This window comes from Marmota flaviventris, chromosome 13, assembly GCF_047511675.1.
Source record: "Marmota flaviventris isolate mMarFla1 chromosome 13, mMarFla1.hap1, whole genome shotgun sequence".
Lineage (NCBI taxonomy): Eukaryota > Metazoa > Chordata > Mammalia > Rodentia > Sciuridae > Marmota > Marmota flaviventris.
In genome coordinates, this window is record NC_092510.1 from 93,021,729 (window position 1) to 93,047,183 (window position 25,455).

A 25,455-nucleotide genomic window follows, 5' to 3' on the forward strand; every position below is an offset into this window, starting at 1 on the left:
CCTAAGTGATAATATACTACAGCATTTAGAACTGTCTGGAACAAATTAAGTGCTCTAAGGGTTAGCTATATCATTACTCAGTAAATCAACATTCCTTAAACCCCTTTCACTGTAAACACTTAGGCAAAAATAGGATCCAACCACAATCACGACTTCTTTTGGAGGTAGAAAAAGGACAGACCTGAATCAGAAATCTGACTCTCCACTACCTTCTAGTCATAGAATCTTGGCAATTTACGTAACATCTATTAACAAGTATAAAACAGGTATTATAATATTGATAGAGGATTTTAATATCACATGGGTTGCCATCCAAGCAAGGCTTTCTTCTCTCATCTGTTCAGTGAAATGTTACTCAGTTTTCAAAATCTTCAGAAGTCATCTCATAGAGAAGAAAGAATCTCTATAAGCTTGGGAAATGTGACTTTCTATGAGCTTCCGGAGGAAAAAACCTCATGCTTCTATTTTTAAAAACTTCATTTTAGAAAGGGCTCATGTTTCATACACCTAAATAACCTATATGATCAGCACAGACAGGGGCTTAAAATATATCAGATGAGCATATGAATAAAATTACACAAGGCCCAGTAGAAATGCTGTCTAGATTCATTCAGGCCATTCTCTATTCATATTCTGAGATCCACAGAATTGTCTTCATACTTTTGACACATTTTGTGGGCATTAGTTATTAGTTATCTTGACTGCATACTCAGTTATTATCTACATCCTTGTCTTCCACTTAAAAAGTGCTGTTTCTTGGTGTGGGGCGGGGGGGTTACTGGGGATTGAACTCAGGGAAGCTCAACCACTGAGCCACATCCCCAGTCCTATTTTGTATTTTACTTAGAGACAAGGTCTCACTGAGTTGCTTAGCACCTCATGCTGAAGCTGGCTTTGAATTTGTGATCCTCCTGCCTCAGATTCCTAAACCACTGGGATTACAGGCATATGCACTGTACCTGGCTAAAAGTGCTCTATTTTAAATGAAGTGACAAATAGAATTGAATATTTCAACCTCCTTGCCTCCTTGGGTGTACTCATTCATTTCAGATCCTTCCCAATGACACATGGATGTGTGTTTTTATGTGTGTGTGTGTGTGTGTATAATGATGCTGGGGATCAAACCAAGGGCCTCATGTATACTAGGAAAGTACTCTAGTACTGAACCACATCCCCAGTCCTGCAGGTGACCATTTAAATCCCCACTTAAGGAGTGTTCTGGTAGCTTTGTTAAGCCAAAAAAAAAAAAAAAAAACAAGAAAATTGAGACAATTAAATATATCACAAACTTAACATTGACACTAAACAACTTTTAAGGTGGACAAATAATTTTATTTTGTGCATGCAAATACATGTCAAGTACTGCAAACTTTTCCATCAAATTTCTCTCAAACACTGAAAATCATGATGCTCTATTTTGTGAACAGCCAAAGCTAATATCTCTTCACTTCAGTGCTACAGCAAAAACACACAGAATTCACTCTTTGCTATTCACTATCATCACAACCCTCATTGTTCCATCTCTGCCCTCCCCCCATATACAGGCCTTATAAATCCTAGCCTTCCCCCATTTAATCCTATTCCTATAGCACAAAGGGAAACATTACAATTTGGAAATTCAAATTGAAATAAACGGAATAGAATTTATTCCCATATATATTCCCCATTTCATTGTACAGAATTATTTTAAATTATAGTTTTAAATAGAAGCTGAGTATATGCCTTAAAAATGAGCATTAAATCCATCTTAGAGATGGTGCCTGCTTTTTACATGATGGGTGTACACCATCTTTAATTTCATTTACATTTCAATCGAACAATAGATTTGCAAAGAAAATGTCTAATACAGACGTAAAAATATTCACACTAGAGCTTCACAATCGGTTGTACAATTGACAAACAGGCCTCTTTTCCCAAACTTTCCAGCTAAGCAAATTTATAAAGTGTAATCAATGCAACAAGAAAAACATTTCTCTTTCACTTCCAGGGAAAAGAATATGCAATAAACAGTATAAATGCAGACAGCAGTTGCTGCAAGCTAACCACGATACTCCCAAGTGGCTGTACAGTGGATATGTGCAGTACAAATAAAAGCCACATGTGTTGTATCACAACTACAGTATAACTGTTTGCCCAGCTAAGAGAATGCATGCACTTCCATGCCTTGGGTTATAAAGTGAGGCCTAATTCTTGACAGGTTGATGGAATATGTGCAAATGACCTTGGCTTTTGGCAGTACTAAGTGCAGCCAGTGTCTGTTTTCCACTGGTTTGGGGATATTTTTTAAATTTTATGTTAAAAACAAAAAACAAAACAAAACCCCAAACACACACACACACACACACACACACACACACACACACATGTGCGCGCGCGCACACAAACTGCTAGTTTCAGACTTGGGGGGAATAACTGCTCTTGGAGTAAACACACATCTCCACTCAAATGTGGGGTGTTTTAATCTGTGGTCTTGACTCCTTATATTCCCTTGCCAGCAAAGGGATACAAAGAAACTGCTAGTATAAAGAAGTTACTAGCAAACTTATTTATCCAGAAAATGGGATACTCCATGAGCACGCTCATTTGTGTTCTGCTTGCAGAAGGGGTCCTTATATAGGAGTTACACATACAGTAAGTGATCCCATCAACATTCTTCATTCACTAAAACACAGGAAAGTTCTTCCAGGAAACTAATACATAGTTGCAATCCAACTTTTCCCTTTAATGATCAGTTACCAATACTGGTGACAGCCTGCTCAGAAAATGACTTAAAGAAGCTAGGGAAGAAATACTCAGATTCAAAATTGAAATCACTCATGGAATCTGACTGTTACAAATTCCACCCCTGTTAAGGAGACAACATGGGCTTTAACATTCAAAATGCAAAAGCAAGGCAGATGGTTTTTAGAATATATATTTTTAAATGTTTAAATGATTCAATTTAAAATTCCTATGAATTTCTGTGCATTTTGTATTTTCTCAAGCCAATAGGTAAGACTGGAATGTTACTTATATACTTAACACCACTTTGAAATCTGAGTGACAATTTCAGTTTTAGTATGTGAGGTTTCAATTACTATTCTCTTACTAAAGACCTAACAGAGGAGGAAAATCAGTGTCACTGGCCTAATGAACTACCTTTTCTTGAAAATTACAATGCACAACTTTTCATGTGTGACACTGGTTCATCACATGGCATTGAAAGTAAGTCACTGCAGCAAAGGCAAGGGAATCTGATTTGTTTGGGTACCAACTAGGAAGAAATACATATATAACTTTCTCAGAATTCATAAAATGAAATGAGACCACACACACACCACACACACACACACAAAGAACTACTGATACTACATCCATAGCATCTAAATGAGGCAAATGGACTTTGGAATGAGACTTAGAAATTCAAAAAAGAAAAACACAAAAAAGAAAGAAACCACCACTTTCCCGATTTCCAGACCTCAGATTGCTTTTTCCTGATTGGCAACAGAGTTTAGTTACCAACATTATAAAATTTTCTCTCCTGTTGCTTTGTAGTCTTTGATTCCAAATATGTGTACATCACAACATGTTGGTAAAAGGGGCAAATGACCCTGGTCCTCAATGTTAAGTCACACTCTAGGTCTGACTGTACAATTTTCCTCTATGACATCAGTAGGTACCATTTTGAAGAAAGATTAGATGAGCTGTTTTCTTCTAAAGTGGTAGGAAACCAATGGCTTTACTTCACATTAAAATCCACCATGACAGGCAGAAGGTGGCCACCACATACAGAAAGATGCAAAGCAGAATTATCTCAACACAGAAACAATTCCTATGTTGTTAATGAGAAAGAGAGCAACATATTAAGAATAGGGAGTTATGTTTTATGGGATCACCTGCTGCAAGACAAGCATTATTTTAATATAAATGTTCTGTGACATACCAATAAGGTGGCAGGTATATACATACAGTGATGCAAATGTAATTTACTGGACAAGTAGGCAAACACCTAAGCAGTTTATCCCAACCCCCTCCAGCAGAGCACAACCAAGTTTCAAAATTTCAATTTTAAAATTAAAAAGATAAGGTTAAATACACAAGATCAATTTATGTAGTATATATTCACCCTCAGAACGTGCTGAAGATGTTTTGTGTAGTTCTGTTGCACAGAGGGTTCTTTCCCTGAGGGCACATAAGGAGCTCTCAAACTGTTAATAGGTCTCTATTTTGTAACAAAATAGCAATTTTAAAATCTTAAAAAAAAATACATTACCTTCAACATGGAAGATCTCACTATTAAATATCCATGAAATAGACAGACTGGTTTGCATATCCTTTTTAGAATTACAAACAGCAAATAAAGTACATTGGAAGCATTTAAAATGTAATATTTATAGAAAGGTTCTGATATAAATTATATAACAATCATGTTCCTGTAATATCCTAGGCTAATTTATAATGTCAGAAATAAGTTAATGTAATAACATGGTTTAAAACTCTTGTTCCTATTCATTTCAGATTACAGAGTGAAATAAATAAAATGTCTTTGTAGGGATGGGGAGCACTGGCCATGGCAAAAAGGTATAATACTAACCAAAGGAAATTAAGTCAAGGCTACTGTGCTGTTATGCTACAAACAAACATCTTCATACATTTGAGTATTAAATAAATGTGTAAGATCTTCCATACTGACACCAGAATATCAAAACTACCCCTTTGTTTCTCAGGTATATTTACAACTTATCAGTCACCTTATGAGCATGTTCGTTAAGACAGGTATCAAACACCAGTATTTACTCATTCTGATCAAGAAATTTCAGGGAAATGTCAACCCTCCCACCCCTGGAAATGTGCACAAAACTTTTATCAAAATCTTATCTGATACAATGCTGTGGTTTTGTAAAATAACTAAATAGCTCAGACGACCAATAACATGATCCTGTTTAAGCATCTTGCTAGCAGGAAAAGCCCTTACATACAGTACACCTGGTGAAAGATCAGCTTGGCTTAAAATATTCCAGTACAATTTTCAGAGTAAACAACTTCACAGAAGTTAATTAAAAAAATAATAATAAAAGTCAAACTAATCTTAAAGAAATGAAGGAAAAACAAAAAGACAAACTATAGGCAAGATCACCAGGAAGGAATGCCCAGCTTTTGTTTTCAAATGTTGACTGAAATTTATGTTTCAATAAAATACCTCCTACAAATCTGAGGCACGGCTGGTTGAACATACTGCATACTTTCAGATGCCAAGTCAAAACAATTTCAGTCACATTATGGCAGGGCAGATATTATTCATGTTTTTAAGTATGAGTAAATGTTAGCCAATGTTCTACTATACATGGTTCATAGTCTTATCAACCTAACAGTCAGAAAACAAGGAAAATTAAAACCCCAACATGAAGTAACAATAAACAATATTTAACCAAGATAATGCAATGAACATCCAAATTAATTATTTTAAATTAAAAACCCAGCAATACCATCTTGTTAGTCAGTGCAAACGCTACATACAGGGTTTTTTCAAGAAAGCTGAAAGCACCTGATTCTTTTGCCAAGTCATCAGATTCAATAATGTACAGGCTTAAATCTGCATTTTAAAAAACTGCCATTACATTAGTGCATAATTTATCAAAATTGTAAAAACGATTCTGCATAACTTAGGAGAATTTAATATCTAGTACATCAGCTGAAAGACTTAGGCACTTGGTTATATTTTTAATTAATTACTTCAACAAGTAGCCTGTGTGTAAATATTAATAAAGCAGAAAAAACTATTTTTGAAAAATGGAAAATCAAAAAAATTAAATGCTACAGATAAAAGCACTGCACCACACTCCTACATATAATGCAGTAAAGAAAGCTAGTATATAACCCTGTAAAATTCTATGGTAAGAACGTCTAACTCCACTCTTCAAAATTTAAAAAAAAAAAAAAAAAAAAAAAAAGAAAGAAAGAAAAGAAAAGAAAAAAGAAAAAAAATTCATGCAAAGTCCCATGAAAAAGATAAATAAAGCAGCTGGAATGAGATGGAAATTTCTCTCAGTGAAACATAAAATAGAAATAAATAAGTTAATTAAGTCTACTTTCACTAGATGTATCATTGTAGGATCCTGCTAGTTTAATAACTGAGTTGTTAATTTTCTATAGAAGCCATTTAAGTAGGAAATGGCTCAGTTACTGCACCGGATTGCTACAAACTCATAAAAAGCTGCTTGAAGCTTAAGTTAAATGTTGTCCAAATTCCAATCACTTCTGGAAAGTGAACGTATTACCCTAGTAAAGTAAATTTTCTTTTTTTTTTTCATAATGCTAATAATGCAAGAGGGCTTGAAGTATCAAAGAGTCCACAGGAAATGGATGCCCCCAGTAATATCTTTTTTTTTAAAAAAAATATACATTATATAATATATATTATATATATAAAAAGCTAGTGTAAATGCTTCCATGGTGTGGTCACAAATTTGAAAGATGAACCTCCTTTTAGCTGTTAACCATCTTCCCATTTGCAACAGGTTTTAAAAAGTCGTTTTTATCTTCGGACATAACATGAGTTTTCAGAATGAGGCTGCCAACACTGACCGATGTGGTGATGGGGAGGCAACTTGCATTGCTAATAGACACTGGAAGTGGCTGGTTAAAGCAAGAAGTTACCGGCAGAATTGTTTTTTGCTCCTCCCTGAGAGAAAATAAATGACAATGAAAACAAATTAGCTTTAAGTGAAAACTTTTTAAGAATAACCATATAGGCTTAATGAAATTTATATCAAACTTTCAAGATTCCCCAGCAAAAAGCAAGTCTTCTTTATCAATAAAAAGTATTAAAAATCATTAAAAAAGTCCCATTTTCCAAAAAATACAATAAAAAATTAAAATACTGATTAGTTTAAGGCCATACAAACTGTCAGGTTCAATATTAAACTCATATTTTGGGCAGAAATTATACAAAATGGCAACATGGTATCCAAGAAAATCTTAAAATGATTTTAAAAACAAGAAACACTTCATTTAGGTTCTAATTCTCCATTCTGTAGCCTAGAAGTATGGCCAAACTGAAGACTAACCTAATGTTGGAGCACAAACTAACTTTTATCCCAATTAAAAAAGCAAGTTTCATGTTACTACAATGGACTACTCTGTTAGTTCAAATTCACCTTTTCCCCTAAAAATCCAGACTGATCAAAAATCACTACCCTATTATATAAAGTTCTTTTCTCATAACATGAAGCAAAAATGAAACTAATACAGTAGCTACTTCTCTATGTATTCATGCCCTGTGCCCACTGGTTATGAATTTTCTGTCTAACACTCACAGAATCACATGATCTTCACCTAAACTCTGTCTCTTCTGCTTTAGTGGCTCCTTCTGGTGCTGCTGGACTGGATGCCCATTTTCAACTGCAGTTCCATTCAGCAACTGATCATTTTGAGAACTGATACCAAGTTGCATGTCCAGGATTTCCTAGGAAAACAAAGTGTTAATCCTTTGGAATCAAAGTAACTTATACTTTCTAATTTCCAATGAACAAAGCCTTCTAAGTAACTGTGGCACTTACTTCAATTTGTTCACTTTGTCCATCAGGTTCATCAGTATCAAGTGCTGAAAGCTCTAACTCAATATCTCTATCAGGCTTAGTATCTGCTGCATCTTCGGTATAATCACTCTGTAAATAAGAAAAATACTAATTTTATATCTGTAGGGTGTCCCTTTAATTTAAAGTGGGAATCCCAATAATTTAACTAAAGAATGAGTTAGGAAATCTAAGACTACAATCTCATTTTTACTATAAATTTTAAGTGTAATCAATAGTCCACCAGAAAAAGGAACACTAAAATGCACTAAAATAATGGTATAAACAAATGGGCTGCAGCAGAGAGCAAATAGCATGAAGCTGAGAGGTTCAGTTTCTGTTTTTTTTTTTGGTAATGGGGATTAAACCCAGGGCCTTGTGCTTGCGAGACAAGCTCTACCAACTGAGCTACACCCCCAGCCCAGAGGTTCTGTTTCTTTACCTCTCCATTTCTCAGTTCAATCTCCTTGCTTAGAAGATTTAAGGTAAGGTGACGGCCTTCATCCAGGGAATTCCACTTCTGTTGCATGGCAAGAGCATTAGCCTCCCTCTGAAGAAGTAATGAGTTACTCTTGGCCTACACGAGAAGAGAGGAAAACAAACTTAGCTGCTAACTATAGCTTTCAATCATCATCCTAGGTTTTAAAAATCAAAACTGAGTTATATAGAGCTTACCTGCTGAAGTTCAATGCTCAAAAGGTCTCCAGTACTGGAATGCTTTCTATGACCAGATAAATCAGTAACAATGAATCTATCCCTTTAAAGAGAAATATGTTTATTGTAATAAAATGAAATACATGCAGCAATCAAAGCAATAATGACCATAATATGCTGTATGTGACTGACCAACTCTCAAACTTTCAGTCAATATTCCCAATGTAAACTTTTCTTCAGACATTTATTACATAGCTCAAATTAGCTAAGCATATTTTATGGACAACTCAGGGTAGGTTTTATATTCTGAGGACACAAACAAGTCAGACAATGGAGAATCCTAAAGAATTAAGAGTAATGTTACCGTTCAATATAGTGCGCTGATGATGTGGCATCACTGCCATATGAACTCCACCTTGAATCAACAGCATTGACATAAGGGACATAATCTATAGAAAGATAGAAAGAAACAATGAGTAGAAATATGAAAAATCAGTGTACAGATGTGAATTATACTTTTCAAAAATGATGTATATTTTATCCCACTAGCTACAAGATCCTGATTAAACCATTTAAATCTAAGTTTACTATGATTACTAAATGGAAGGAAATGTTATTGGTCTCATCGACTGGGGAATAAAAGCACAGAGATTAGGATATATCAGGCTAAATATTAATTAAATGGATTACCCGATACACTGATGGGCTTAGTTGCACTTCCTTGGGAAGCAGTAGCCTGGACAGGATCCGTAGTATGGTAACCTGTGCGTGAAGATCGGGAAATTGCACCCCATTTTGAGATGATAGGTCCATCACTAAAGGGAATTATTGGATCTTCTTCTTTTGTCCTTCTCTGAGTTTCAAATAAATGCACTCTTCTCTTAACATCTCCACTGTCCAGGTCCTGCATAAACCAAAGAATATCAATAAAAGACTGCTAGCAATTACTTGAATTAGTGGTACAGTATACATTATCAAAAGATCTGTAATCAGTTGCTTTTTGGTAAATTTAACACCTGCTGTAGATCTCAATAATAATCCAACAACTATACTAAACCAGAGAACTATTCATGTACTTTAAACATTAAATGCAATTTATTTCAGACTTACCTAAATATAACCCTGATGCTTACAGAACTACAAAGCAACAGGAAGATAAAACCATTCATTCTAAAACTTGAGTCAACATGCATTATCTTCCCCACCCCCAAATTTCCCACCCCAGAAAAATCATACCATTAACACAGCATTTGAATTAGCAATTACATCTTTCGGCTCTGAATCGATGGCATTTATGCAGGAGCCTATGGTACCACAGGACCAGGGAGAATAATGGGAAAGATGATCTTCTTCAAATTTTGTACCACTCACAGTCTCAGAGAACTGATTGGGGAGAGGAGGAGAAAAAAGGAAGACAGTATGAAACTTAAACTTACAAACTTCTAACTAATATAAAGTAACTATTAAATTAACAATTGTACTTTCAATAACAGCACAGTTTCTTTTTACTTTGTCCTTTAAGTGCTGAGAAGAAACTCCTGACTAATATTATCAAAACCAATCAATAAATATTTATAATCTGTTGTAGACATGGAAGAGAGTGTGCTAAAAAAATTTAAAAGGCAAAAGAAAATAAATACATAGGCACAGAGATCACAGTCCATGTCTTAAAGTTTATAATTTTCTTGAGAAGAAAACAACATGTGTGAATAAAGGAACATAACTGATAAACCACACAGTACTAAATAAAGAACAGAAGGAATTCAAATGTGGCTCCAGAGCTAGAAAAAGAGAAGAATAAATTTTAAAGGTACTATAAAGAATATTAAGGGACCAGAATACTAAATTTGTGAGAATTGTTAAAACGTTAAAATAGGGGCTGGGGTTGTGGTTCAGTGGTAATAGAGCACTTGCCTAGCATTTGTGAAGTACTGATGTGATGTCGATACTCAACACCACATTAAAAAAATAAAAAAATAATAAAATAAAATAAAATAAAAATAAAAGGTTAAAATAACTTGTTCCAAGTCATCTTGCTAGCTGATAGCAGACCTGAATCTCAGGAAAATACTTATTTCCTAAATCAGTACATAAAAAAATGAAAATATATTTTTTTTAAATTTTGGCACCAGGGATTGAACCCAGGTGTTAAGTTACACTTGACCACTGAGCCACATCCCCAGCCTGCCCATTACTTTTTTAAAATTTTGAGACAGGGTCTTAACTAAGTTGTGTAGGGCCTTGCCAAATTGCTGAGGATGACTCTGAAGTTGTGATACGCATGTCTCAACCTCCCAAACCACTGAGATTATAGGCATGTGCCATTAAACCTGGCAAAAACATATTTTTTCTATCAAGCAAGTGGCAGTTCTACTGCTCTGTTGCTAAGATTTTATCTGCTTTGAGGAAGTGTAAGTTTGGAGAGACAAATTTGAATCTAGTTTAAAAGTTGCATGCTTTACTGAAATATTTATGGGCAAAAAAACTGTATCTAGGATGACTTCAAAATAATCCAGTTGGGCAGAGTACAGTGGCGCAAGCTTGTAATCCCCGAAGCTTAGGAGGCTGAAGCAGGAAGATCACAATTCCAAAGCCAGCCCTAGCAAAAGGGAGGCACTAAGCAACTTAGTGAGACCCTGTCTTTAAATAAAATACAAAACAGGGCTGGGGATATGGCTCAGTGGTTGAGTGCCCCTAAATTCAATCCCTGGTACCCTCTGCCCCCCAAATCCAGTTGGAACAAGTTTGGCTAAGGTGACAGTTGTGGAAGCTGGATGATGGGTAATGATGAGTACATGGAGTTCATTATTCTCTAAATTTATGTTTGTTTAAAATTTAAAATGAGAAGACTTGGAAAAAAATATTTTATATCAGAACCTCTGGGAGTGGGGAGTAAACTAGAGGAAATGTTTAAAAAAAATAACTATCTTTTTCTAAATATAACAGTACTAAAAACAGCAGTTTAAACTGAAATCATCCTGGCACAAAAAACTTGTTTTATATTGCCAAGAACAATAATTAACAGTGATGTAAATGGCAGGAATAATAAGCAATTCTGGACCTCTTGTGAAGGACAGAAGAAAAATGCCTCAGATAAGACTGGGAACAAATACTAGCTACTTATAGGCTGAAAGATCCTTCTCTGAGTAGGAATCTTAATCTATAAAATAAGGATAATACCTGCCCCTTAAGGTTTTTGTGAGAATTAAATAAAATAGCATTGTGAAAATGCTTAGTATAGTGCCTGGAATGAGTAAGTATTCGATGAATGACACATATAAATCTTAATTTTGGGAGGTGCTGGGGTCAAAACCAGGACCTCCAGCATGCTAAGCATCCATCAATTGGGTCTTGGTGTACACCTTAGTGGTAAGGAGTATGTAATGCTTTGGGTTTGATCAGTATCACCAAATAAAACAAACAAAAAGCACAGCATAAAAATAAAAACTATACTGCTGAAAAGATCCTGAATTCTTGGTAAAGGACTATGCCTCAATGGTCTTCAGAGTCTCATAATACTTAACTAACCATTGTATGTTTGTTATATGTTGATACTCATTCTGTTTATACACTCACTGTTTATTGAACTAAATTCAACTGCACACCAAACCACTGCAAAATATCCCAAATAGCTAGCCCTGATTTGAATAATTTGAAGTCAGCTATTTGACCGATCCCACAAATCAAGTGATTAAAACCTTTCTTACATCTGTGCGGAAGTCTACACTGAATAGAGGAGAAGGTGGTGTTGGTGACTGTGTTGCAACAGGAAGAGTTGAAGAGACAGGTGCTTTCTGAGTGTGGTACTGTGCCCACTGATCTGGCTTTCTTCGTATCTGCTCCTCGCAACTGGTTTTCAAATGACCACAAGGTTCCTAAGTGGGGGATAAAAGAAACAATCTTGATCATCTAGGGAGTAGTGAATAAATTCAACTATGCTCTGTGAAAATAATGTAAACAGTTTATGATATTGCTGGGACAAGAAAAAAATAAAGTTAAAAAAAAAAAAAGCAGGAAAGTCTCCTAGTCTATTCTCCACACTTAACAGAAAGTTTAATATTTATTCAACTGATATTAAGTGAAATCTGAGCACTTTTTAGTAGTGAAGTCATTTGTATATACATAGATACTGAAAAAAAGGCTCTGTCCTTATATTTGAGATCACTTTTTATCTTCCTATCAGTTTCCTATTGGAACATATTTATTGAGCATGTGCCATATGTATCAGGCCTAGTACTAAGAGCTTTGTTTTTCTAATTTAATTCTCACAATAGCCTTATGAGGTAGGTACTATTATTTCTACCAAACAGAAGAAAAAACTGAAGCATAGGGAGGTCAAGTAACTTTTGTAAGTCAAGCAATTAGTAAGAGGAGAAGTCAGGAGTCTGGGTGGTTTGACTCCATACATTGGCTCTTTTTCTACACTACAGTAGCATTTCTATTTCCATTATTACTTACCCTTGGTAAAGGCACCGTCGTCCTTGGCTCACTTGGTGGCTGACAAGCCACTGAATAATATCCATCTAACGAGTTATATCTTTCCCTCAAAGATGTCTGATAGACAGATGAGTGCATCACATCCATTGGAGGTAAAGAATTGCTTCTAATAATGTCATCTCGTTGGTACATGGGTGGACGCCAGATGCGCCTGCTGTCGTACACAGGAGCATACATTCCAGAAGGTACTGGAGGAACTGGTCCATACTGCTGAGGAGGAGGAGGTTGGTAAGGAGAAGAATTCATTCGATCTCGAGGGGAAAATGTACTGTAATGATCGGCATATGGCATGGAAGCAGGTGGGAGGGAGGACTCTGGAACATTATTGGACCTCACAAAGCGAGGAACACAGGGAGCCACACCAGCTGGTACCGTTGGAGGTGGTGGGTAGTATCCTTGAAAATTGGAAAGAGGAATATTTAATGTTATCTTAGTAAAATTCAACATTTTATAATGGTTTAAACTAAAGTAGCCTTTAATCAGAGGAAATACAATAGTAAGCACTGATATTTACCTGTAAAGAAGCTACACATTTTCAAGATACCATTATATGAAAATCATTAACAGTTAACACTTTGTTAAACTGCTCCTTAAAAACATCTGACAGAGCTATTAACAGATGGCTGGTAGATTTCCTTTAGGGTAGCCACTGCTATAGATTTTCAATTATTACATCATTGAATCTTATTAACCATTTTGGGAGCAGAGGTCAAAGACCTCTTATAAAATCCATATAAATTGTTCACTTTCTTTCCAAAATTGTATATAAGCATACATAAGTAATACAATTTGCATATCATTCCAGGGAATTTACAGAATGCCTTGAAAAGTTATTCATGGGACTCTATTTGATTGGTATCTTGACATTCACATGCAGAAGAATGAAACCAGATACCTATCTCTAACTAGTCTAAAAACCAACTCAAAATGTACGAAAGATTTAACTATGAAAGTGCCAAAAGAAAACAAAGGGGAAATGCTTTAGGACATTGGAATGAGCAAGGATTTTTTAGACAATTTATAATTTTAAGCACACAGGAAACAAAGACAAAAACAGACAACAGAATTGTATCAATAAAGCTTTTCCTCATCAATGGAAACAATCATCAGAGTGCAAAGGCAACCTATAGAATGAGAGAAAATATTTATAAAATTTATATCTGAGAGGGGGTTAATACCCAGAATATAAAAGGTATCAGAATATTTAATAGTAAAACAAATTACCCAAAAAATATAAGCAATAGACCCAAATAAACATTTTTCAAAAGAAGACACACAAATGGACAACATGTATATGCAGAAATGCTCAACATCACTAATAATCAGGAAAACACAAACTCACTCCAGTCAGAATGGCTATTATCAAAAACACTAACCATAAGCAAGTGCTAGTGAGGAAGTGGAGAACAGGGAACCCTTGTACACGTTAGTGAGAAAGTAAATTAGTATAGTCATTATGGAAAACAGTATAATAGTTACTTAAATAATTAAAAATAGAAGTATCATATGATCCAGAAATCCTACTACTTGGTATTATATTCAAGGAAAGGAAATTAATACGTGGAAGAGACATCTGCACTTCCTGTTTATTGCAGCACTATTCACAATAGCCAAGAAATGGAAACAACCTAAGTGCCCAACAACCAATGAATAGATTAAGAAAATGTGGTAATATGCACAGTGGAATACTTTTCAGCCATAAAAAGGATAAAATCCTGCCATGTGTGACAACATGGATGGAACTGGAAATCATAATGTTAAGTCACATAACCTAAGCACAGAAAACCAAGTATTGCAAGATCTCACTCATACATGGAATATAAATAATTGATCTCATATATGATGGTTACCATACTTTCTCCAGAGGTTAGGGAGAGTAGGGGGAAGAGAGAGATGGGGTTATAGTTAGTTAGGAGTAAGAAGTTCTGGTGTGTTACTGCACAGTAGGGTGACTATAGATACCAATTATGTACTACACATATTTCAAAGAGCTAGAAGAAAGGATTTTGGGTGACTACAGATATTAACTATGTACTAGATATATTTCAAAAAGCTAGAAGAAAGAATTTTTGAATGTTTTCATCATAAAGAAACGATATATATTTAAGGAGATGGGTATGTTTAACCTGATTTAAACCTTAATACAATGTAAACACATTATCAATATATCACATGGTACTCCATTAATATATATAATTTTTATGTTTTTGTATCACTTACTAAAAAGAAAGGAAACAAAACAGGCATAGACTAAAGGGTGGCAGAATACCATGATGTATAACTTTTTGCACAAGGATTATTCTGAGCTGAAGACAAATGAAAAGCAGCAAAATCAAGAAAAAAGATCTGTCTTCTTCCTATATGCCTAAACACAGTATATAACATTTGTAATTGTAATCACCAGAGACAATTTTAGATTCTTATTGGCCTGAAGGTGGCACCATGGGAAGCATAAAAACCTTACTGACTAGCTCTTAACCTCCAGTAGTTCCCCCATTTATCTAGCTTCCCACAATGTGCCACACTAGAAATTTGAAGTCCTTTTCCTTTTTTATTTTGGTGGTACTAGAGACTGAAGCCATAGAACCTCTACCACGGAGCCACTCTGCCAGCCCTTTTTATTTTGAGACGGCATCTTGCTAAGTTGTTGAGGCTGGCCTGAGTCTCTGATTACAGGCATGCACTTGGATACTGGGCTCCTTTTCTCTTGTCAGTTTTCTAGTTTTATTGTTCTTTGGTTAAGATGACATATAAGCTCATGTTTTAACCACCCCTTTGAATTACCTATCATTGAGTCTCTTTCTGTGTATTCACAATACATATATTAATGAAAATCTATATACTAGCATCTAGAATCTAAGATTTTTACATCAGGGAGAAAACTTACAGGTCATATTAATGTCAAAAAGATTAACTTTTTAATGCAAACATTCTAGAAAAATATAAATTATTCACTCATTTATTATAACAAATGTTAGATGACAGTTTCTTTTTTTTCTTAGAATTATCTAAAATTACTTACCTGTCTGTGGGTACTGTGGGACTTCAAAAGGTATCTGAGTCCTTGGATCTTGAAAATACTGAATGTTTTCAGAATGCTGAGGGTATACTGGTACTCTAGTGAGAAATGGGCTGGATTTTGGAGGCACAGAATTCAGTTCTGTTCCAACATTAGAGGGCCCAGCTGAGGTAGCAGTTATGTTACTTACAGGAGTCTTGGGTGGAGAACCAATTTTACTGGAGAGAAAATATAACAAAGGGCAGAGGGTAAATCACTATCTATGACTGTTAAGTCTTCCTCTGTAGAAATTTTTCATAAACTTAAACAGTGAAGCTATTAATAGAAAACACTTCAGATATTTCCAGTGATAAATAAAGGCAAAGATTTTCACTATCACCTTATACTGTTAATTTACAAGATTATAGTAACATCTTATATTCTGGTGTGGGAAACAAGAAATGAAAACAAATACTAGGCAATATAGTGACTCATCAGTCCCTTTTACGCCTCTTTAAACAAAGATTTTTCCTAAAGGAAATTAAAAAAAATAAATAAAATTCTGTTTAATAAGTTCCCAAGAAAAACATCAGTCAACCAGTAGAATTCTTTGGGACAAATAAGGCAGACATAGTAAGCAAGAGTTGTTCTCTATTAAGAATTAGATTAGCTGAAATGTAATATAAGAGAATTATTTGTCTGTTTTGTTAACCCTCATATCCCTGGTACCTAGAACAGTTCCTAAGAGGTAGTAAACACTAGTTGGACAGATAAAATAACTCCTGGCACACAGTAGATACTCAGTAAGCATCTGCTGAATGAATGAAATGCCAATGAGATAACTCATTAAACTGATGCAAAATACTCAAGCCTTTTACCTTGTTTTAAACAAAACAGAATTTTCTGGATTGAGTACCAAGTAATCAGCTGAGACCATCTTATCATAGCTTGATACCCTTTAAGAAGTCAAACTTCAACAAAGCTATTTTTAAATATGTGGTGACTCAAGAAAATGATCTTGTTATTATGAAGGAATTCAGAATATTGGCTCCCAATCAGATTTAAGAGGATTTCCCCTTAAACTAGAAAAGTCCCTTTAATGCTTGAATATAAACAACAAAGTGTATAGACTGTCTTTAAGCCTAGCATGGTAGATTAGCCTAGCAGATGTTTATTTCTATGTATAATTATATCTTAAAGTGTAGAAAATAGGATGGGTATGATGACACATGCCTGCCGTCTCAGCAGCTGGGGAGGTCAAGGCAGAAAGACTGCAAGTTCAAAACCAGCCTCAGCAACTTGGCGAAGTTCTAACCAACTCAGAAAGATTATGTCTCTAAATAAAATATAAAAAAGGGCTTGGGATGTGGCTCAGTGGTTAATCGCTCCTGGGTTCAATCCCAGGTACCAAAAAAAAAAAAAAAAGTAGAAATAGAGCTGGGGGTAATAGCTCAGTGGTAAGGCCCTGGGTTCAGTCCCTAGCACTATTTAAAAAAAAAAAAAAAAAAAAAAAAGGTAGAAAATAAATAAGGAAATGTGGGTAAAACAGTAAATACAAATATCTTGGCTTGGAGTTTAAAGATATTTTAGGGTTTTGTTTATTCTTTAAGTTAAACACAAGCAATAGGAAAATGATTAGAATTTCCTTTTAATAATAACAACAACATTTACAGAACAGTCACTGAATACATTTTAGGCACTATACTAAGTGTTCTACATAGATAATCTGGTCGTTCCATGTCAAAATGTTATATACTAAAAATCTGAATTAGTACTTTGAAATGGCAAATAAGATTTATCATAAAAATTCATGAAAAGTTAAATGTAATCTCAGAAAAGCATGCAAGCTATCCCCAAAATCCAGACTTCAGGACAAAGCTAATTAATCTTCAGCTACATACTAGTCAGGGAGATAGATGATTAGTTTCATTTCACATAAATGAAATTATAAGTGGTAATTAGTTTTATCCTAGATGATTTCCAGGATTCTAGGTTTTCCTTCCAAACAATTCCCCTTGTAACTCCATGTTTTTGCTTGTGTTGCTTCCTCTATCCACAAAGATCTTCCTGCCTTGCTATGCATACTTTTAGAACTAGTTCAGGTGTTGTCACTTTACCTCTAAAAGTCTTCCACAATATCTCCCTGTAGAATTAGTTATCCTTAGGTGGAGGGAAGTGAAGGGAGGGGAGGATGTATGGGGGTAGGAAAGATAGTAGAATGAATCAGACAGACATTATTACCCTATTGACCAGTGGGATTCTACATCATGTACAACCAGAAGAATGAGAAATTATTCTCCATCTATATATGATGTATCAAAGTGCATTTTACAAGTAAAAAAAAAAAAAAGAATTAGTTATCCTTTTTCCTGTGTTCCAATAACAACTGGAATACAAATTTCATTGCAGAACTTTTCAGATTATATTATATGATATCTATTTACATGTCCATCTCCCAGACTACACTGGAAGACCTCTGGAGGCAAGAGTATATCCACAGCTCATTTTCATTAGCTACACCAGCTGGCCTGGTATTTAGCACTTATTAGGTGACCCATAATAACTGAAGGAAAAATAAGGGATTTATTTACTTATATTTATTTATTATCAGCAGCTTTTTCACTGTTAATGTACTTTTTAAAAAATTGAGATATAGGGGCCAGGGAGATAGCTCAGTGGTAAAGTATCACAAAGAAAAATAAACTAAAAATTGATCTATAATTCACCCTTTGAGGTGTGCAATTCATTGGCTTCTGGAACATTCCCAAGATTTTCCAACTATCACTACTATTTAATTCTGAAATATTTTCATCATTCTCTAGAGAAACTTGACACATTAACATTCAAGTCCCCATTCCAACACTACCCTATGTCCACAGCCACCATTAATCTATTTTCTGTTTCTATGGATTTGCCTGTTTAGGACATTTCACATAAATGAAATTGTAAGTGGTGTCTTATATCCAACTTCTTTCACTTGGCAAAATGTGGATTCACCCATTCTATAACACACAATAGTACTTCTTCTTGATAAACGATATTCCACTGTATGGATATAAAATGTTTTACTTTAACCTTGCCAAAGCCCTTTAAAAGTCAATTTCCCAAACATATGCAACATAAGGACCTCATAATCCAACATCAATCTAGCTATCTAATCCTATTTTACACCAATTCCTAATATAAACTTTTATTTCTAAAAGGCTGGTCTCCTCAGCATTCCATATAACTTAACCCATTTTATTGTTTGTCTAAAATCTGCTCCCATGTTTCTCCCAGCAATATAAAATTTCCTAACCTTTAATCCCCCTCCAGTGTGCTTCATTTGTGTAAATGCTGTCTCTACAACAACAGCATCATAAATCCCTTAAAGGCAGAGATATCTTATGTCTCAGGTATTTCCAACTGTGCTAAAAATGGAATGCACAATAAGTATACAGATAATATTTACTAGACAATATTTTTGATACATATTTTTGTAAGATATCTCAGTGAAGATAATAAGGGTCCTTTAACAAACAATTTCCTTATCATATGCAAAAGTAGAGAATTATTACTTTTTACCTATTTACCCTTTGTTACATGAAGTGAGCAGCAGTTTACTGTGTGCACAGCACAGTATAGTACTCATGTAATAGATGCTGACAGACTTTATGGGCAAAAAATCTGAAAATACTTTAACTCAGATTTGAAACCTCAAAAGAATACCAAAGTATGAGATTTTAGAATTAGAAATAACTTTTCAAATCATCTGCAGTTTTAAAAGTTTTTTTCTTTGTTGTACTGGGGTTTGAACCCAGGGTCTAGGAAAGTGCTCTACCACTGAGCAACACACCACCCAGACCTAACACTTCTTTTCTCTCTCTCTCTCTCTCTCATATGTGGGACTGAATCCAGGGGATACATCTGCAATCCTTTTAATTTTTACCTTGAGAAAGGGTCTAATTAAATTGTCGAGAGTGGCCTGGAACTTGTGCACCACTGCACCTGGCTTAAAACATTTTTATTATGGCAACAAAACCTTTTGCTAAATCAATCTCATGCTGACACCCAACAACAACAATGCTGGTAAAAATAATAATAATGAGGCAGATGTTCATTGAGTGCTTACTAACCATAAGATTCAGTTTAAAGTACACAATGCAGTAAACTCATCTAATTCTCATAACTAATATATGAAGTTAGGTGTTCTTTTATAATGTGTGTGGGTGATGTGTGTTTGTGCGTGCGTGTATGTATATAGCTGGGAATTGAGCCCAGGGCCTAGTAAATGCCGGGCATATGTTCCACCCCAGTCCATCAAACAGGTATTCTAATTTTATGAATGGGTAAACTAAGGAAGAAAGATTAAAGTTGAGAAACAGTGAACTATAATGTGAGCCCAAAGAGTTTTGCTACAAAGATTCCCCTCTTTCTTTATTGCTATGCATCATTGTAAAGTATGAAGTAGAAGTGCTTTGATTTAAATAGGGCTAGAGGCTGAGCCTCTTACCTGTTTAGGTTTCTACTTAGTTCCTTTCTGGCACCTCTATGGCATCATTCCTGAAGTTCAAGGAAATATGGTATGAAAAACCCAATTCTGGTCCAACCTCCTTTAGTGTATAGTTGAGGAAACAAAACTCAGAGTTGAAGTGACTTTCCAAGTTTACAGAGCTATTCAATTGTACAGCCATGATTAAAACGTAAATTTTTCATTCTATATAAAAACTCTAATTAACTGCTATTCTTCGGGATTAAAAAAAAAAGTACTCAGGCATTTCTAAAAAGGATAAAGAAGTCTTATTAAGCCTTTTACCTAATACCTACTTTTCAGTTACAGACTCTGCAGAGGGCCCAGCAGCATTCTGACCATTAGTGCCAACCTTCCCCACTTTCTTCACAGACTCCAGAGCTCTTAAAGTACTGTCAGTACTACGTGGGATTAGCTGGGAAACACTGTTTTCTGCATTTGATATTCCATTTGTACTTGGAACAATTTTCCCGGTTGTTTCAGTACTTCCTATGACAGAAATGACATTTCCGGCTGTGGTTGTGACAGTGTTGTTTACACCAACTTTATTTAGAAGAGGAAACGTTCTTACAGTCGCATTGATCTTTTTGTTCCTTAATCGATACCTGTTTAAAAACAACATTGGTGAATATCGTTCTAAAACTTATTCTAAGGAAGAAAAAGGCAATGGGAAATATGTTTAAAAAAGAAAACAGTTTTGAAAAGTTTCTTTAGCTAAATATCAAATAGTCTATACCAAATGTACTGTTACAAATGACACATGAAAATATAGATACTATTTACATATGTCTATAATGTACATGTATACATAGACACAAAAGTAATATAGCAACCAAGGTACACATGTATTCAGAGAACAATTTTTATTGAGTGGAAAGAATATGCTTGAAGATCTTATATAATTGAAATATAAAGTAAAATATGTAAAACCAACAAGAACCAGCACCAAATTTGATTGGGAAACACAGAATGAAGAGGAAAGATATACAAGAATTGAAAGCATCCTTCAGTTATTTGGGAGGCTAAGTCAGGAGGATCTGAAGTTTGAGGCCAGCCTTGGCAATTTAGCAAGACCCTGTCTCAAAAAACAAAAGTCTCACTAAATTGCACAGTCTGGTTCCAAACTTGTGATCCTCTTGCCTCAGACTCCTGAGTCACTGGGATTGCAGCTAACACCAAACGCAGCCACAAAACTCAATTTTTTAGCAGGGGTTGGGGTGGAGGGGTTTGTTACCAGGGATTAAACCCAGGGTGCTTAACAAAAAAGCTACATCCCCAGCCCTTTTTATCTTATTTAGAGAGACAGAGTCTCACTGAGTTGCTTAGGACTTTGCTAAGTTGCTGAGGCTAGCTTTGAACTTGAGATCCTCCTGCCTCAGTCTCCCATCAAGCTGCAGGGATTACAGGCATATGTTACTGTGCCTAGCCCAAAACTCATTCTTTTTTAGGGGGGATTGAACTCAGGGGCATTTGACCACTGAGCCACATCCCCAGCCCTATTTTATTTACAGATAGGGTCTCACTGAGTTGCTTAGTGCCTCACTTTTGCTGAGGCTGGCTTCGCGATCCTCCTGCCTCAGTCTCCTGAGCTGCTGGGATTACAGGTGTGCACCACTATGCCCAGCTCTCTCCAATATTTTTAAGTGGTGAGAAATTAAGTTTTACATGAATGAAAAAAAGTCTACATACATTTGGGGTCATCATTATGTCTAAATGTGATATTAATATTATGCATAAACATAGTAATTTAATATAGTTTTAGTGACAAGCAATGCTTTCATAATAGTTTCCCTTTTAGTCCTTCAAGATCTATCAACAGCTTCATTATTCAATCCTTTCTCTTTCTGTCTCACCATATACATACACTGATAGGGAAGATGAAGCTTAATAAAAGACAAGGGCTCCCAGAACAGGCTGGCTGAAGGTTGAATAATAGGCACATGAAGTTTATAACAAAACAAAACAAAAAAAGATGAAACACAATAAAAACAAGGTACAATGGCGCATGCCTGTAATCCCAGCGACTTGGGAATGAAGGGGGTTCAAAGCCAGCTTCATTAATTTAGTGAGATCCTTAGAAACTTAAGGAGTCCCTGTCCCCACCAAAAGGGGATAGGGGTAGGGTGGGAATGTTTAAAAAAAAAAAAAAGCACATCTGAGTTTAATCCCAGTACTATAAGAAGACTGGTGATGGCCAATTTATATGTCATTGCGTAAACACTGAGGGAACCAATGATTACTTCTTAGAGGAGGAGGAACATGAGCAGACCTATATTTCAAAGGCAATTTGATGGCATGAAGAGATCAGAAACCCCTGTGCTTTCCAACACTTTCTGAAGGCTGCTTATTCTTCTCTTCCAATTTCTTATACAAAATGCTCAATTGTGCCTTGCTAGCCATACTCAAATGACAATTTCAGATATTCATAAGGTGGTTAAGCAAGCAAAAAATAAAAGTTTTGTATGTGAATTCTCAAAAAACAGGAATTAGGAGAAGTCAAAACTTAACCAAGTGTGGAAAACTGAGTGAGGAGTCAGGGTTCATAATGAACTTCTAGCATCTGGGCAGCTAAAGGGTGAAACAGAATTTGCAGTTCATACTTGAGAAACCCAACTGCTTCCTATTTTTAAATCATCCATAAGTCCCCTCAAGTACTTAGAAGTACTCCCATCTTAGAATCCAATATCTACCATTAATTCCTCTCTTGCCTGTTCCCAAGCAGAGCAGTTAAATGTTGGTGGAGAAAAAAGGTGCAATATGCTTTATAGATTCTAGTTCAAAATTATGAACTATTTAAAATGGCCAAGCAAATCATTAATACATTTATTTACTAAATCTACTTTTCTACATGTAACAACCTTTTCCATTCCACCCTCCAGAGTGATATTATATATTGTATGTGATATTGTATCCCTCCTAACAAAGGAAAGAGATGAATTGAGAATTATCTTACTATAACCAATTCTACTAACCTTCCTGTATCTATAATCAAGCACTCTTTCTAAGAAAGGGACATAGAGTTCCTGTTCCTAAAGCAAATCTTTCCACTTGTGCCTCACTTATGTGTCTCAAGACGATTTGTCTCCTCATAGACTTCAATTCTGTAACTATCTTTCTATTTATTTCATTACAATGTCTACTTAAATGTCATTCTAAACCATCTCCCATTCAATCATTCTTTCCTCTTGTATAATTTTCTTCTTAGCACCAATCAAAGACAGTATGCTTTCTATTTTTTTGTTTTATATTAGTCCCTTCTACATCAACGTAAGCCCTGTGAGGACAAGGATTTTGCCTTTCTTATGCACCTCTCCATCTTTAGCACATAATATAGTGTCTCACGCATACTAAATGCTCAATAAATACTTCTTGCATTAATGTGGAGTAAGCTTCAAACTTTGTATGACCAAAAGAACTACTGATTTTCTGTCTCAAAGCATTTCACATCTCAGTATCACTCAATAATGCAGAATACAAACATTTTTCTTTATAATCCACATTCAATCTGTCCATTTTGTAAGCTCTATTTCCAATATATATCTCAAATATGAATACTTTTCATCAATTCCAATACTATAGTCCTAGGATTATGCTATCAGTCTTGCACCTGGCCCACTGCAGAAGTTTAACTGGTCTCCATCCATATAGACATCAGAGTGACATCTCTTTCTTTCTTTTTTTTTGGTACCAGGGATTGAACTAAGGGCACAAAACCATTCAGCCACATCCTCAGTCCTATTTTGTATTTTATTTAGAGACAGGGTCTCACTGAGTTGCTTAGTACCTCACTGTTGCTGAGGCTGGCTTTGAACTCGCGATCCTCCTGCCTCAGCCTCCTAAGCTGCTGAGATTATAGGCATGTACCATCTCGCCCAGCCAGAGTGACATTTCTTAGACAAAATTAAAATCTCATCATTCGATTTGAATAAAATCCTATAATGGCTTCCTGCTGCAATCAGAATAAAATCCATAGTCTTTGCTGTAGCTCACCAAACTGCTGAAATGTATTATTTACATGTTACTGTTCCTGTTTCCCCACTTAGAAGCACTTCATACAGTACCAAGGCCATAACAACCTTTTTAAATGAGTTAGGTGATTCCAGATTTTTGACACTTTTCAGAATTGCAACAATTCTTGGGAATAGATTTCTAATATACTTTTAATAAAACATATCCACTTAAATATTTATTCTAAAGAGGGATTGTTGGGCATTTACATTTTATATGGTTAGAGGGGTATGCAGTAGAGAAAGCAAGCAAGGGTAAAATTAAGTCGAATATATTTGTTAAGCTTTTGGTGTCTTATGTGAACTAAGATAAAAGGACTTTTCAAAAATCTGTGAGATTAGCAACGTAAATTTTTTAAATCAAGATGATACAGCAACACCGCCTCATTCTCTAATCCTTTGTGTGACTCCTATTTGTTTTAAAAGCAGTAGAGAGTGTGAAGCTGTCTGGAAATAAGAAATAGGAACTGTAGATTATTTTATTTTTGACATAAACATTTTGAGTTTATGCAGATATCTGGTAGATTCAGGAAATATAGATAAATGAAGATAAATGAAGCACACAGGTAAGTAACACTTGCAATACAGACATTTTATAAAAACTAGTTATAATTACTACATATGGAGTGTTGCTATGGTTTGAACATGCCTGTCAAAGTTCATGTGTTGGTAACTTAATCCCCAATGCAACAATGTTGAGAGGAGGGACCTTTAAGAGATGATTATGTCATAAGGTCTCTGCCCTTAAGAATGGATTCATGCTTCTGGGCATGGTAGAGCACTACTGTAATCCCAGTAGCTAAGGCAGGAGGATCCCAAGTTCAAGGCTAGCCTCTGCAACTTAGGAAGGCCTTGGGCAATTTGCTGAAACCCTGTCTCAAAAAAGACTGGGGATGATGTGGCTCAGTGGTTAAACTCCCCTCAGTTCAATCCCTGGTATCATTAAAAAAAAAAAGTAAAGAAAAGTTAAAGTCAATACCACAGGAGTGGTTTCCTGATAAAACCCGATAAATCAGCAAGTTCAATCTCCTTTTGCCTTCCACCATGGGATGATGCGAGAGACCCGTAACAGACGTGTCCCCTTAATCTTAAAGACTTCCCAGCCTCTAGAACAGTGAGCCAAATAAATTTATGTTTATATAAATTATCCAGTCTATAAAAATAATAGAACACTGAAGAAAAAAACTATAGAAGACACTGAAAGAGGGAAAGACCTATGTTCTTAGATAGGCAGAA

General features: G+C 35.3%; 1 protein-coding gene across 7 annotated transcripts in view; it reads right to left on the reverse strand.

Moving 5' to 3' along the window:
- Positions 1-1,310: 1,310 nt before the first annotated feature.
- Rc3h2 (ring finger and CCCH-type domains 2) overlaps positions 1,311-25,455 on the reverse strand; it is a 56,211-nt gene continuing 32,066 nt past the window's right edge. For 3 of the 7 annotated variants that reach the window (XM_071600912.1, XM_027937287.2, XM_071600913.1), the window contains 12 exons: positions 20,509-20,817; positions 15,727-15,941; positions 12,666-13,099; positions 11,915-12,082; positions 9,444-9,590; positions 8,898-9,111; positions 8,572-8,656; positions 8,229-8,310; positions 7,996-8,130; positions 7,539-7,646; positions 7,296-7,444; positions 1,311-6,661 (listed from right to left, as the gene is read on the reverse strand). In XM_071600912.1, coding sequence (XP_071457013.1) covers positions 6,466-6,661; positions 7,296-7,444; positions 7,539-7,646; positions 7,996-8,130; positions 8,229-8,310; positions 8,572-8,656; positions 8,898-9,111; positions 9,444-9,590; positions 11,915-12,082; positions 12,666-13,099; positions 15,727-15,941; positions 20,509-20,817 — 2,242 coding nt within the window. In that variant the 3' untranslated portion in view covers positions 1,311-6,465. The remainder of the gene's footprint in view (positions 6,662-7,295; positions 7,445-7,538; positions 7,647-7,995; positions 8,131-8,228; positions 8,311-8,571; positions 8,657-8,897; positions 9,112-9,443; positions 9,591-11,914; positions 12,083-12,665; positions 13,100-15,726; positions 15,942-20,508; positions 20,818-25,455) is intronic. The other 4 variants (XM_071600914.1, XM_071600916.1, XM_071600917.1 and 1 more) reach the window with 4 other exon arrangements.